The sequence below is a fragment of the Haemaphysalis longicornis genome, unplaced genomic scaffold, assembly GCF_048455015.1.
Source record: "Haemaphysalis longicornis isolate Haplotype H1 unplaced genomic scaffold, Haemaphysalis longicornis Haplotype H1 scaffold_9, whole genome shotgun sequence".
NCBI lineage: Eukaryota > Metazoa > Arthropoda > Arachnida > Ixodida > Ixodidae > Haemaphysalis > Haemaphysalis longicornis.
Window position 1 is genome coordinate 30,993,766 of NW_027526460.1, and position 15,765 is coordinate 31,009,530.

The 15,765-nt window shown below is 44.0% G+C and overlaps 1 protein-coding gene across 1 annotated transcript in view; it reads left to right on the forward strand.

Annotated features, from left to right (window-relative positions):
- LOC144152979 (cubilin-like) overlaps positions 1–15,765 on the forward strand; it is a 276,959-nt gene that overhangs the window by 70,662 nt on the left and 190,532 nt on the right. The window contains exon 2 of the mRNA XM_077684590.1: positions 14,524–14,787. Coding sequence (XP_077540716.1) covers positions 14,625–14,787 — 163 coding nt within the window. The 5' untranslated portion in view covers positions 14,524–14,624. The remainder of the gene's footprint in view (positions 1–14,523; positions 14,788–15,765) is intronic.

Below are 15,765 nucleotides of genomic sequence, written 5' to 3' on the forward strand. Positions count from 1 at the left end.
GGATATTGAGTGCTAAAATGGCGGTGTCGTAACACTTCTTCATCTGGTGACATTTTAAAAATAGCCTTTGCCTTGACTTTTGTAGCGTGAGTTACGCTGGCCGAGGTTGAGCAGCTTCGCGTGGCTCCTGGAGAGCCGTTTAGCGCATTCGCGAGGAGCAGAGACGTCTCACGGCACACAGCTGGCGCGGCTGATCCGCCGCCGCCGCGACTGGATTGGATTGGATTGGTTTGGATTGGATTGGAAATCGTTTTAGCAGCAGTAAGCATGATAATCAGCTAATCCTAGAAAACCAGGAAACCCAAGAATAACCAGCTGAACCTTAGTTCACGCTACGTATATCCTGGCATAGCCGAGCTAAGCCACTGCTAAGTTTTTTCCGCTGCGCTATGAGTGTCGCTACGTAAGCTTATTAAAATTCTCGTCAGCTAAGGTTCTTGGGTCCTGACATTGAAAGCGTCCGCAGGGATGAAGCTGAACAAGGTTTCCACCCGAGTTACACGAACGGAGGGTAAAAACATTTAGAAGAAATTGTCACATATTCTAGCGGTATCGTTGCTAACTGTAGGTGGAAATATGCGCACATGGTTCTCGATCCTGGCACGTACGGTTGGTCGGAAGGGGCACAGTATGCCGAGACTACCGACTCTTTAAAGTGCCCCAAGCCTATACGAGCAAATGTAGATTTTCCAGAAAAGATACAGGCATCCCCTCGCTCCCCTCCCAGATACCAAGTGATAAAAAGTCGAAGAACAGACTACAAACAGAAATACAACATCGCTTAGGCTACAGAGTTTGGACATGCCGTTAGATGGAGTCCCTTGAGAATCCGCCGCTTCATTTGAGTTGAAAAAGAGTACGGAGACATTTCAGTCCCCTGTAGTTTTGTCCGCCGTGAATACATTGGGCGCACCGAATCGGTCTCGATCGGCAGCCACCCTGTAAACGTGAACGAAAAATTTGCATTTCAAAGGGAAGCACGGAGCGCAGTGTTCTCTGGGGTGGACTATTTTACACGGGATTAGGACGCTTAAAACGAGAATAACAAAAAAAAAAGTTACAACGCAGGCACGGTTGGGTCGTGGAATAGGATGCACATATCATTATGCGGTGCGTTTTATCCATTCGTTAGTAGCGGCGTACAAAAGCTAACAAAACTGCGTACGAACATCGCGTGTTCCTTTCATGAACCGATAACCGAGACGATAGCCTTACTTACGGAGCGCCCGAAAGACTAATTTTGCTCAGAATAAACACTACAAATGGGAGGGTCAGTATTTTTTATTCCAGTGTTCAGTATTTATCTGTTAGAGTACTCCAGTAATAAATTTAGCATATCTCATGAATAAAAAAATCGAAGGCCTGGGACGAGGTCCGGAGATAAGTATATTGACGATGCCAAGTACAAGCAAATGCAAATATAACCCTCCATATGTAATCTGCACGTAGTTGCCACACGTAAGCATTTTTCTGCACTCCGTGGAAGCTGTGTTGCATCGACGTTAGTGATGGGTCTTTCTTTTCGTTATCCTGCATTTTTCCCTTGCTTCTCTTTATTTTTTCTTCCTTCCTTCCTTCCTTTCCTTTTTTGTATTTATTTATTTATTTATTTACTTCTTTTTTCTATTCTTCTTTCTTTCTTTCTGTCTTTCTTTCTTTCTCTGTCTGTCTGTCTGTCGGTCTGTCCTTCTCCCTTCCTTCCTCCCTTCTATCCTATATTTCTTTTTATCAAGCTTCTTTTATTGTCTGTCTGTCTGTCCATCCGTCCGTCCGTCTGTCTTTTTGACTGCTTTTTCTTCTCTTGTACCGTCTTTTTTTTTATTGCCTATTTGTCTTCTTTTTCTTCTTTCTTTGTTCCCGGTCGCCCTACTAAAGATAACCGAGCTTGTTTCTGCCTGCGTAACTTTCCGGCATTTCCATTTTTCTTTCCCTCTTTATTTCTTTACCATCGCACGAGATTAGCGAGCAAAATCCAGAGATCAGCCAGCAAAGCATTTATTGATAAATTTTGACATTCGCGAGCGATGAAAATATAACACGTAGATCCTCCCAAGTCGACCAAGTGACTGTGCCGCTCTGCTGTACCCCAAGCTCCTATTAATTACGCTTAAAACCACAGACATATGCACTGCTGAGAAGGAATTTTTCAGGAGCCATATAAGCCGTTCGACATCAAAATAGGAAGGCCCTAGGCCGTCTTATTGCATACCTTATTTGGGCCCCATTGATACCTATAAAGCGCTGCATACCGAACCCCATTGAAATAGGCATTTCTCGGAGGACATAGGGTCAGTATAGGAGGCCTTACGTGAGAATATGAAGGCCCTAGGGTCTTATAAAAAGTACCTCCATGAAACGCCACGTATCCCTGTGAAGCGCAAGCACTGGGCTCTCTTCTTTAGAGTGACTTTCCTACTGTGCACTACTATACACAAACATTTTTAGGGGCCAGGAGCCATATAAAAAGTCTGAAGGGTAATTCACTTGTTATTAGATACCTCCCAGAAGCCCATGTATCCTCATAGTACGTTATAAAGAAGCCTCCTTAAAGTCGCCTTCACTATTGCAGACATAAGATTCTTGGGAAGACATCTTTTCTAAAAGCGTTATAAAGAGTTCGGTATCACAGTACGAAGGCCGTAGCACCTTTAATAATAGTATTTTCGTAAGTAGCGAAAGTACGAGACAAACTTTACAGATGGAAAGACCGGTTTTTCCTCATCGAGTCCACCTGGAAATGATTAGGAATCTAAAACTCCTGCACCATTCAGCTCGAAACTGAATATGTTTATTCTTTCTCTCGCGCGAAAAGATCGCTACACTGACAAATTCATGCGCCAAACGGCCACGTGGCAGTGGCCGCCGTTCTCCTGGCGTTTCCTGCCGGTGGTTTTTCTTATCGGCCTCGGCGGGAGTTTCGAGCACAAACGAGGCACGCTCACCCGCTCGGATTTCGGCAGGCTCGTTTAAGGAAGACAGACTCGCAGAAATACAGATGCATAAACAGAATGCACACGTAGCACCGTACCTGTTAATACAGCGGACCTAAGACAAGAAGAGAGCTTACATAGTTTTCTTTGCCATATAGTAAGCTTACCTTTCATGCCTTGTAGCCGCGGCCACGCCAATTTTAATTCGTAGCATTCTTTGCCGAGTACCCCCCCCCCCCCTTCCAGTCAGGACCATGTAACGGCCTGCATTTACACAATAATGTAGAATTCTCGAAAGTTCCACCTGTAATCGTTATAATAGCGTAAATGGAGATAATTGGTCGAAAGAAATTTCGAAAACCTAAAAAAAATTACAAAGATATAGATAAGTACAGAAAATAGCGAACCGCGTAACGCCCTGCATTTCCGCAATCATGCAGATTTCGCGAATGTTCCAAAAGTAATCGTTATAACAGCGTAAAGGGGGATAATTGGTCTAATGAAATTTTGAAAAACTACAAATTAAGAAAAATATTAATCAATTGCGAAAAATGGCAAACCGTATAACGCCCTGCATTTCCGCAATAATGTAGATTTCGCGAATGTTCCACTTCTAATCGTTATAATAGCGTAAATGGAGATAATTGGTCGGACAGGATTTAGAAAAACAAAAAAATCTGGCTGAAAAAAAAAAAACTCACACTAGAGAAAGCTGCACATTATATGATAATTCTCGAAATTTCTGCAGAATTTTTTCGCCTTCAAAGTGAGTCCTGTTCCATGCGTCGGTCGTTCTCTGGGTCTATTTAAAATTGTGGGCGGCTTTTTGTTTTGCTCGCGGCCAGTTCGAGCTCTTCTTAACGTAATTCCGTTCCTTCGAGTGCTATGTCGCGCTGCACTGATCCATTAAACAGTGCTTCAAGAGGTTCACTGCTTCTGTGTTTCGAGAAAAAGAAAGAGAAAGAGGGTTATCTATGTGCTCGCCTATGTATGTGTGTGCATGCTTTCTCGAGATACTAAGGAGGGCATTCGTTAGGCAGCGGGTTAAACTGTTTTCCCGAGCTATCCCGTTTCTCGACGCAGTGAAGAGACTTGCGCGGTCTCCAACCACGGACCGAGAAGCCCAGAATTGGGGCGTCTCCCCAAGACGCGTAAGAAGTAAATCTCGTTTATTAGGCAACCCGTGGTCTCTCGCTTGTAGACCAAGCTATGCCTCTCGGGGGAAGCTACGTGCCTCGGGATTTCGCAATGCAGCGCCTTGGCTTCCCAGGCAACAATGAGATAGCCGTCTTCTTTAGCGTGGCGGTAAGCTCATGGCAATTCGTATTGTGTTGCCCATGATGTTTGTTTGTTTGTTTGTTTGTTTGTTTGTTTGTTTGTTTGTTTGTTGTTTGTTGTTTGTTTGTTTGTTGTTTATTTATTTATTTATTTATTTATTTATTTATTTATTTATTTATTTATTTATTTATTTATTTATTTATTTATTTATTTATTTATTTATTTATTTATTTATTTATTTATTTATTTATTTATTTATTTATTTATTTATTTATTTATTTATTTATTTATTTATTTATTTATTTATTTATTTATTTATTTATTTATTTATTTATTTATTTATTTATTTATTTATTTATTTATTTATTTATTTATTTATTTATTTATTTATTTATTTATTTATTTATTTATTTATTTATTTATTTATTTATTTATTTATTTATTTATTTATTTATTTATTTATTTATTTATTTATTTATTTATTTATTTATTTATTTATTTATTTATTTATTTATTTATTTATTTATTTATTTATTTATTTATTTATTTATTTATTTATTTATTTATTTATTTATTTATTTATTTATTTATTTATTTATTTATTTATTTATTTATTTATTTATTTATTTATTTATTTATTTATTTATTTATTTATTTATTTATTTATTTATTTATTTATTTATCCTAAAGGCCCCAGGGGGCATTACATTTAGGGGGGGGAGGAGATTTACACAATCAGTATTTAAAACAGATACAACAAAAGAGAGAAAAAGCATGCGCAGAGACACAGTGAGGTGATCTTGAAAGAATACTATGGCGGGCGTAAAATACGGTCGAAGTCGTTTATATTCAACAATCCCTTTCAACATTAAAAAATCGCTTGCAATCAATGCACAGTTCCTGACTCGAGATAGGCAAGACGGGCTGTCTGAAATGAAGCGGATTTCCGTATTGCCACAATGCATTCCGGCAACGCATTCCATTCTTTGATTGACAATAAAAGGGGGGAAGTTTGATAGTTGACTGTTATTGCGAAGATAGGCGATACCTTGTGAATGTGATCAACACGTATGGAAGTGTGATAAGCAGGAAGAATGCGCGTAGCCGCGAATGAAGAATCACCAACATTTAAGGAGTGAAAAAAGGAGACGTAAAGACTTCCATCTAGTGTCAAGTTCTAAAAGATCTATCGCGCGTTTTTAAAGGGAAACACTGTCGAATGTTGAGTAAGAAGATAAAATTTTTCTGGCAGCCTTATTCTGAACTGATTCCTGGCAACAAGGTCAAAAACTGGGCTAGTTGGTATACATTCGTGATTAACCAGCGCAAACTAAACGGGACGAGAGAGGAGTACACAACACGAGCGCAACTAAAAACTGATGTTTTATTGAAAAGAAAGAAAAGATATAGAGTTGAGCCTGCCCACTAACCACAGCCGTGACGTAGACCACGAGGGAAACACACTCTCCACAACAGAGATAACACACAACGCAGATTCCAGGCGTTTGGTTAGAGTAGAGTTATTTAGATGCCACATGATTTATGCATAGTCTACAGATGTCCTTATCAGGGAAGTATAAGCATGCATTTTCGTTTCAGTGTTAGCGAGGTGTGTACAGCTGGCGTAACAAATAATAATACAAGCGAAAAATCGAAAAGCGACTGAAAACCTATTTCCACAGCAGTCGATATTGCTTCAAGTAAAAAAAAATCTGATGAAGATGTACAGCGAAGCTTTTAGTAATAGTACTGGTACGCTAAACGCTGTACGCACTGTGCTAGCCGAGTACGCTATCATCACCGTTTTTTAAAGCTTACACGTAAACAGGGGTCCTCCTGTAACACATGTGGATTTGAACCACAATAAAATTGGTCGCCATCCCGCTCTGCGAAACTGGATGCCCAGCAAAGCAGCTGAACCACTGCAAAAGGGGACGGAGGAGGGTATGAAATGTTTCTCGTCGTTTAGGCGGGCTTGTCGCTTGCGCTAGGCCAGTGTCACTCGATAAAGGTACAGAGTATCGGCACACTTTTCTCCTATTGTTCCGTGCCGCCTCCATGATCAATGGTTAGTTCGCATTACGTGACATTTGTTTGCACTGCGATGATTCATGGGTGCCGCCATTTTGTTTTTTATGCGTTTCAGTCGGTCAACTCTGGTAGGCTATAAGCTTGTCCGCCCTGCTCGGCGGCTGCGCGCGACTAACGTCGTTCCGAATGCGAATCAAATATAACGCGTGTAGCAGCATTTTAACAGCGAAAGTGTGTTCAAAGATGCCATTTCGCTGCACCTTCGGTAGTGTTTTTAACAAACGGCACTGTCGAAGTTAACGGCGATGCCGCAAATGTGGCAATCTCGCAAAACTCGTGAACGACAAAATGGCCGCCGCTGCTGACTCGTGCGCCTCAGTGGCCGTACTCTCATACCTTATCTACTGACACTACGCTCTGCTTCTCTGGCGGCAAATGCTGGGTCCTCCCAAGCCTGACGCATGTGTTCGGCGTCTTTGGCAAGAACTGCTCTATTTAGTGACACTAGATCCTGCCTAGCCTCCAAAAAAATCTGCAAACATAATATTTACCTGGGAAGGAGTCCCGTTGTTGACAGGCGCCTTATCATACGCAATGCGGTTTCGATACTTGTATTGTGGTTTCCTTAAACGAATTCTGAGCTGTATGCTGTATACGCCTGATTAGCCTGACGCATGCGCTCGGTGTCTTAGGCCTTGGCGTTTTTGCCCACAGAGTTCGTTTGTGCCCACGGCGATGAAACCATCGGGGGATAGAGATGTATAGCTTTGCTGTGAAACAAATCATATCAGCTGCACAAGGTTAGTTCGTGCAACACTTAGCTTTTTTACTGCGATGACTTTTCTTGGTGTTTGATGAGCTCGCTTGAAACGCAAGCGCAATTAGATAGTCGCCCACACTTGCTTTACTTGAGCTTTATTTTTAGCGCGGGAACGCTCTATGATTTTCGTATACGTGAAGCCTTTTAACCACGGCCACAGAGTGAAATATCGTGCGCGACCGAGAACGTTACTAGGCTACGTCATTCTGCCGCAGTGCGAATACTCTCAATCAAGGTCACAGAACAAAGAATGCCGCGCAAGAAAGACAAGGCGTTGCTAGGCGAAGACCAGCGGCGTCGGAGGATCGCGTTGCAGGCGCTAGCGTTCTGAGTGCGTCGTGTACTACGGGGCATTACTCCGCCCCTACCGCCCAAGCACTGCGACTATTTCGGAAGAACTCAAAGTGTCTTGGTCAGAGACCATGCTAGGCACAGCGGCTGCTGTATTTGTCAGTAGAGATTGTGGTAGCTTCACAGGGTGCATAGAGGACTAGTACATATAGGGGAAAGTAAGTGTGTGTGTGTATATATATATATATATATATATATATATATATATATATATATATATATATATATATATATATATACACACGCATTCCGGCTAACGCGGCCTTATTTCTTGTGTTTGTACAGCGTATCGCCTCTATCGCCTTTACCTTACTGCAATAATTTCAGGGAATGCAGGACAAAAAACTTTGACCGATGCAGATGCTCAGCGTCGCACTAGTCGAGCTGTACAACAGCACAAACGCCACCGCCTCAAAGTAAGTTCGTTGATTACAGAGCAGGTATGCGGGATGATGCAGCTGCACTACGAAAAAGGAGAATTTGTTTAGTTTAACAAGTCTGATATCAAAGTCGGCAACGCCTTTTTCTCTAAGTCCTTAGGGACGTAGAGGTGGGAAAACCAAACCTAGCCTCAGGTACTGAAAGGACTTTTGTATATGATAACTGTATACTGTAAAGATGCGGCGTACGAACGCCCAGTGCTCAGGCAATGTTGTCTGCGCATTTCTGCTGACCTTGCAAAAACACAATTTGTGTACTTGCATATTCATCAACTAAGCACCTTTAGAGCAGACATCCGTGTGTGCAACAAAAACTCCTTTGTATAAAGGGAATGTCGCGGCACCTGGAGATGGCATTCATACGACCGCGATGTAGCGAACAACTTTGGCAGGAGTACATAAAAATAACAGTGCTCTGAACACAAAAATATCACAAACCGTGAAATTAATTCCAAGCAACAAAGCGAAAACAGATGTTTCATTTCCTTCTCTGCGGTGCGATCGTTGGTGCGTGTTGCTTGCTTACCGGGAATTGAGAGCTGGCCTGTTAAGTTTTCTCGATAGCCTGGCCAAAAAGTAAAGCATACGCAGTCGAAATAATTTGGGCAGCGCTGAGCATTCCAATTCGCAGAAAAGCTGAAAAAAAAAAACGCTCACCCAGATTTTAGAAATTACCTCGTCGTGGGTCACAGCTATTCCCAGGCAATTTCCAAACTAAAAAAGCATAAAATAAGCTATAGCTTCTGCAAAACTGGGTTAAAATGCAGCGAGGTATGACTCAGTTGAGAGGTCAGGCCAACGAGGAAAACTGCAGCTGCAGTCACTTGTGGAACCGCATATGACAACAGAACTGACGTCACCCCACCTGACGTCACCGAGACAAGAGGCACAACTGAAGGGTCCCCCTCCTCCTCCTCCCCCCTTCCTGCCAACACGGAAACACTGAATAGTCCGCCCTTGTAGTCACACAGAAAGACTTTCGCATCAGGACAACACTGAACGCAATCTCACTTATGAGATTGCGAAAACCTTATGACTGCGAGAGACTTCTGAGACTTATGAGAACCTTATGAACGCAGTTAGATATTTTTGTTGTAATCATTCAGCGAAGAGCTATTTTTTTGCCTCAACACACGCACGCTTGCACCAACGTTTATTCTAGTAACATTGCGCTGGCACGACTATAATGGACAGTGTGCATGCTAATATAATCATCAGAAAAATCGTACAACAGTGCCGTTTTTTATCATCTGACTTGCATAACTGTTTCTTCGTCTATCTAGAGCTAACGAGAGACTTAAAGAAAAAGGCTAAGAAATATTGAGATCAAATGTGGAAGCAACATCACTTCTAGTTGCAGTTACATTTGCGTACGCTAGAGTAGCGAAGAAGTTCCCCCGCTATATGAACGAGCATTTCTCTGTGGGAAAGTAGACCGTTCACAAGCCTGAACGTAAGGCAACGCTCTAGAGGTATACGAGAGGCATGAAAATGTTGTACAAATGCTGCCGACAATATACATTAGTGTTATTCTTAAAGACCAAAAAAGGGAATTCGAATCATTACAGAAAGAAGCTACGGCGAGGAGGTAAAGCGCAGGCTTTTCCTTATCTCCAAGGCGTTTTCCCAGGTGCCCTAATGAGCTTCACTTACTTCCTCACTGATGCACTCGCGCGAAGCTGAACGCGGCTGCAGAGAGTAGCACCAAAGACGTGGTCACAGGGAGGCGGAAAAGCGTGGATGAACAAGGCGTTGTACAGTGCTCACATTTATTCGTCTGGCCCCGCTGCGCAGCCAGCCCCGCTTTTCCAGGCTAGTCGCCCTTTGATGGTCATTCCTGCGGGGAAGCGGACGGGAACATCGCGCTAATGCGCTTTGAATGGACCTGGGCAAGAGTTTTGGGGCAACGGTATACTAGAACACGACGGAACGCTGGCGTGGTCTACCTGGGTGTGGACTGACGCCCCAGCATTCATTGGCAAGTTACGAAGAAGTTGCCTGTTGTAATAAAGTGCTTTCCCCAAAATGTGCACTCTTCCATTCAAGAACGTTCGTGCGCCGAGTAAGAACGATGAGCCACTTGAAAATTAGCGTCACACACTTGCTACTAAACTGTCAAGTGAATTCACTTTAAGAATGTTCTGGGACTTACCTTATCAGAACAGCAGAGAAGTTATTCTTCAAGCAGAATTTAGTTCCACTATTTCTGTTTTCTGAGACTGCGGAATCTTTACCCCGACGATAATTTGGCGTGAAAATCTCAAACATAGAACTTTTTTGTTTACAACTTGCCTTCCGTTTGCCGAAGCTGGCTACCCATTAAACTTTGAGGTGTCAGCGCCTTTTTTGTCCGGCATAACATCTCTCTCTCTCTCTCTCTCTCTCTCTCTCTCTCTCTCTCTCTCTCTCTCTCTCTCTCTCTCTCTCTCTCTCTCTCTCTCTCTCTCTCTCTCTCTCTCTCTCTCTCTCTCTCTCTCTCTCTCTCTCTCTCTCTCTCTCAAATATCTCAATTTTTCCCGGCCCATGGTACAATCACGTTATCGTTAGTTGAGCTCGCCATATTCACTTAGTCAAACAGCGGTCAATTTAGAAAGTTTGCTCGGCCGAGTTGAATGAACAAATTTTCAATGATCTATTGCAATGACCGCGCATAGACCGTCCATTGCCCTCAATTTTTCAACCGCGAAGACAAAGACCATAAACACAACATGGTCGTTGCACAACCCGTCAACGGATATAAAAGAAGCGAGCAAGTTAATGCCAAAACCGTTCAAATGTACCAATTTTGCCTTCGCGAGGAAAACCGCGTGGAAACACATAGAAAGCACCACGCGCATGCTCAGTAACCAAAACAGTTGCGATATGCTTAAATTTCAGGCAACTACCACATTTCCGCGATTGCAAGCATAAAGCACCCCATTTTTTCCACGATCGCGGTATCCAAAGTCAGGGGGGTGCTTATATTCGAGAAATCTAAATATCCCCCCCCCCCCCCCCCGACACTTTTTTGTCGCGGCCGTATCTCGACGAGGCGGATGCAAGGAATAATGTTTTCTGGCAAACAATTAAAATATAGACACATACATTGATCCCACTGCTTACGTCTTGTTTCATTGATTGATTGATTGTGGGGTTTAACGCGCCGACGCAACGCAGGCGATGAGGCGCGCCGTAGTGGAGGGCTCCGGATTAATTTTGACCACCTGGGGATCTTTATCGTGCGCCGAAATCTCACGTCTTGTTTCAGTCTACCTCTCTACCATTCGAGTCTGTTGTGTCGCTCGAGCCGCCGCTCTCAGTATTTCCCAAAAGTCGTCTTCTGTTCCGTTGAATATGTTTGTAAATGAAAACTTTATAAATTGCTTGTCTACAACGTCAACTCGGGCCCGCTATCACGCGTCTGAAATCCACCTGGCGATGGTTACTTAAATAAGGGGGTGTCTATAGATTCGCATGCAAACTTTTTTTTTCATTTTTCCACCCCCACTTTCTCCGAAAACGGGAGTGGGCGCTTAGAATCGGTGTGCTTAGAATCGCGAAAATAAAGTATGTTATACACAGCGCTGAAACAGCCCACCAGAACGTTGCAACGCCTCCAGTTTGTGTGAACACGTAAAAGCTTATGTGCCAGGATCACAGACTAGGTATTTGAAACAAACTTCACGGATATTGATAAGTATATCAGGATTAGCGGAAAGAGAACAAAATACGCCTAAGGAAAACAAAATTACGAGATCTTTCGAGGGTTACAAAAAGGCTACGTGAAACATGTATTTTACTTTGTCACGTACATACGCTCTATCAAAGGAACGCTGTTTCGCCATGTTTGTGCCATGTTTTCTTGCTCCTTCCACTACCTTGTTGCCAGCTTTGACATTAAAACGTTTACACAAATACCCATGAAGTGTGGCACGACTATACTTAATAAATTACACTAGCGTAGAGTAAAAAAAAAACGTTTTGATTCGCTGGTACGCGCGGTGAGGCTAAAAAATTTTTGTTTGCCAAGGCATGTTGATAGATGCATTGCAGACAATATTTCGTTGAACTTTTAGAATCAGTGCGAAATCTAATTGCGTATGTTTTAGCAAGGCAATGGAGAACAAGAATTATTATAAACTAAGTTCTTGGTAACGCAAGTTAACACTCGGAATCGGCGCAAGTAATACGAATTCGATTCAATTTAAAGCAAATTTTTACTAAGGGTTACTGATCCCTTCCAATAACTCCTACACAGTGATCTGGTCTCCTTTAATCGAACGGGTATTACTTGATTGTTAGTATTTAATTGGTATTCACTTGACTGGGAACTTAGGACGCGTCTGTGCGGCTGAGCATAGAAATGCAGATAGACCGCCCTAAAAGCACCCCACTTTGCTCCCGCAGATTGTTTCTTGAGTTTCCATATTGTCGTTATCATCCTTGTTCCCCGAGCTGACCGCACTCCGGAGTTATTAATTTTTCGCCGTGGTCGAGGGGGTGAGGGCTACGTGCGCATATTTGACTTTTATCCCATGGCCAACCTTCGCTGGATTCAGTTCAGGGAGCTCGAGGAGCACCACAACCTTCCTATCTTCAGTCCCCGAGTAACCACGTTATCAGTATGCGCATATTAAAGCGCGAAATAATGCTGTTTCTTATTCTCTCCACCGCCGGGTCGCGGTGCAAAGGGGTCTCAAACCTTATGAATATATATCGGGGTTCACGCCACAAATCCAGGCCTTCTCTGTACGACCGGAAGCTGAAATTTTAACTCTAATTTACAAAAAAACATTAAGCGAAGTTTGTTTTCAACCCAATCAGGCACGGTGCCAGGGTCGTAACGCTGATCACTTCCAGCGAAAATCATTAGCCCGTAAAAGAATCGCGATACGAGCTTTTTATTTATACTACTTACGATACACAAGCTTATTCGAGGGAAGTTTCACTTTCTTGTTTTCGGGAACTCGAGAAGTTGTTTGAAGGGTGAAGACATTCTTGAAGTGCCGAACTTCGCACCAAGCAAGAAAAGCATGAAGCGAAATTCTATCCGGAGAGTTTGTTTGTAATCACCTTCCGCCTGAGCGAACGAGAAACGGGCAGTCGAAAGCACTCTTGCGGCTGTTTTGTTGGAAGCAAAATAAAGGGACGCAGGGGCGCGCTTGCGTTCTTTGACATGTTTGCTACTTTCCCGCTGTCGGCGTCCTCAGTGGCTACAAAGTTGCATTTTGTCGTTTTTTTTTTCTACCCACATTTCGAAACTGCAGATATGACAGGTAGGTGGTGTACAGCGTACTTAAGGACCTGGTAGCTGCAGGAAACTCAGCTTCGTGAGGAAAGATCACGGGTGCTTGCGGTTGCTGGTGCTGTTGTATGAAATTTTATTGGAGCGGAAAAGTAAATAAAATGCAAGAAAAGAAACTTGGGCGGCCTATTTCTAATCCATAAACCTTGAGAAACCTCCGCTGCTCTGTCCCGGGATATAGACTTTGCTGGGTTCCAGGCTGAGAGCTGGCCAGGCTTCAGTACCGCTTCTCCAAGTAAGGGCATTAGACGTTACATGGAGTCGGGTGGGAACTGTGGAGCCCGTGTTGGTAAGTTGTATCGGGGCTGGTGCAGGTTGGACAGTTGTACGGGTACGTAGTGGTGGACATGTGATGAAGAATAAGGGTGTTGAAGCATGTTTTGGAGGCAGCCCTGGCGAGAGTGGTGGAGAGTTTTAACGTAGCGAGTAAGAAACGGCAAGTTGGTTGAGTGTGCGGCCAAGCTGCCCATCTGCGGGGAGCGGCATGGGCTGCCTGTTTCCGTGGGAGGGTGGCGTGACCTGGGGTCGACACGATTTGGAAGTGGTTGGAGATTTACTACCTAATGTCCATGGAGCTGCTCCAATTTGAAAAGAAATTGTTTAGTATAGTTAACTCTGCGTCTCTCTCCTTCTTCTTCTACCCGAAATAACGACTAGTTCTCGTTTTCGGGCAGACAGGGACGCAGAATACGAATATGTGAATGATAGGTAGTAATGAAGAATCCCGGGCCATCTCCACTAACGTGAAACCTGAAGAAGGGCGGAGCATGCAATGTTTAAGTGCATTCTTGCCGCCTTGGCGTTTTTGCCAACGGAGATGAAACCGTTTGCGGGGTAGAAGTATACAGCGTTGCTGTAAAAGTCTCTCGTCTTAGAAGCACGGAGCGTTCCAGCGCGATGCGTAAACGAGTGTCCCGGTGTTTTCGTACCGTGACTACATGAGACGATAGTTAGGACGACGACGACATGAGACGCCGACAGCCCGAGCCCCTAAGGGGCTTCGCCCCTAATGCACGCCAAAGTATGTGGTACTAACGGGCCTGGTGTGAGTAACCTGCCTCCCATTGGGCCAACTCTTCCGTGCTGACAAGCGCAGCCCCGGGTGGCGTTAGGGCGTCAGAACATCTCCCATATTTCATACCTCCTCCCCCCACCCACTACAGAGTGACTGCGTAACGCTAGGAAGAGTTGACATCCTCCGTCCCCACCTTTTTTTTTTATCTCTCCGAGATTTCTTAAAACAAAAGGAAAACCCAGGCTAATAGAAGTAGGCGAGACCATTCCCGTCTACGCTATCGGGTTTAGAACCGCTTTGCGCACAAAAGGGTACGAGCCACTTTTTTTGTCTTGTCCCCAGCGTTAAACAGTCTCGCGTTATCTCTCGCGCAGGTCGGGCCTTTGTGCTGGCGGTGCCAACGAAGTGTGGCGTCGTGGAGCTGCGCGACATCAGCACCAAGTCGAGCGGAGGAGGAGGAGAAGGGCGTCGCAGCATGGAGGAGAAGCCACCCCGCAATGTCGGCACCACGGAGAGGGACCGCCGTCGATACCACCGCGCTGCTGCTCCGCGCGCCCGCTCGGCTCGCTGGCCCGTCTCCCCGCTCCGGGGAGGACTGTGCATCTTCCTATCTCTGCTGCACGTGCTGGGGGCCTTTGGTGAGTCAGGCGGCCACGTGTGTTAAATTACTTTCCTCGAAGGTGCGGCACCGTGTATCACGCTTGCGCAAAAGTCTGACTCAAAAATGGTGCCGGCATCGCAGTAGCAACGGAAGCTTTAGTCTCAAGCGTAGTACACTGATAGAGATCGTCGGTACTTATTCGAAGTCCGATGATGTATGCGTTTTTCGCGGACACATTGAGAGCGAACAGAAAGCGCGAAATTTGTGCGTTCTTCAAACCAAACTGGGTGTAATGTAAACTGGTTACGGATACTTAAGCGAACTTAAAGGGGCCATGAAGACAAAATACAACCTTGGCCAATTTTGAAAGAACTGGAATTTGGAAACTCTCTCAGCTTCATTCCAGCCACGAAAAAAGTCCTTTTAACAAAAAAAAAAAATGCGAAAATTATCAAAAACTTTTAAATTTCTCGCTACAGTGATGTAATATGGGCAGGAGCGACGCGACATGGATGCAAACTAAAAATGAGGTTGCCAGAGTGTTAACTGCACACTCGCTAGTTAGTTCGGCGGCCGCAAATCGCACAAACAAGATTCTGTGATGTCACAGAAAATCACCGGAAAATGGCTTGGCAGTCCGCACAACTCCATGTCTACTTCAACAACTCGATTACTTTTTTGACGTTTGTCATTAAATTGGTACCATTGTGATCGGGACAAAGTTGTCTTTTTAATGAATAAACCTTGCATTTTGTCTTCATGGCTCCTCCAAATTACTTTTCTTGAAGGTACGGCGCCGTATGCCAAATGAATGAATGAGTAAAATCGTTAATAAACAACAGGTGCTGCCGTTAGGACACCCGGCAGGTGGAGGGGATCCTCAGTCCGGGATCCGAAGTTGTACAAAACTTTGACTCGAAATTGGGGCCGGAAGCAGAGTCGATACGTGAATTTCCTCAATGTACTGGACAAAGACATCGTTCTAAAACGTAATACGGAGAAAAATACCCTGTGT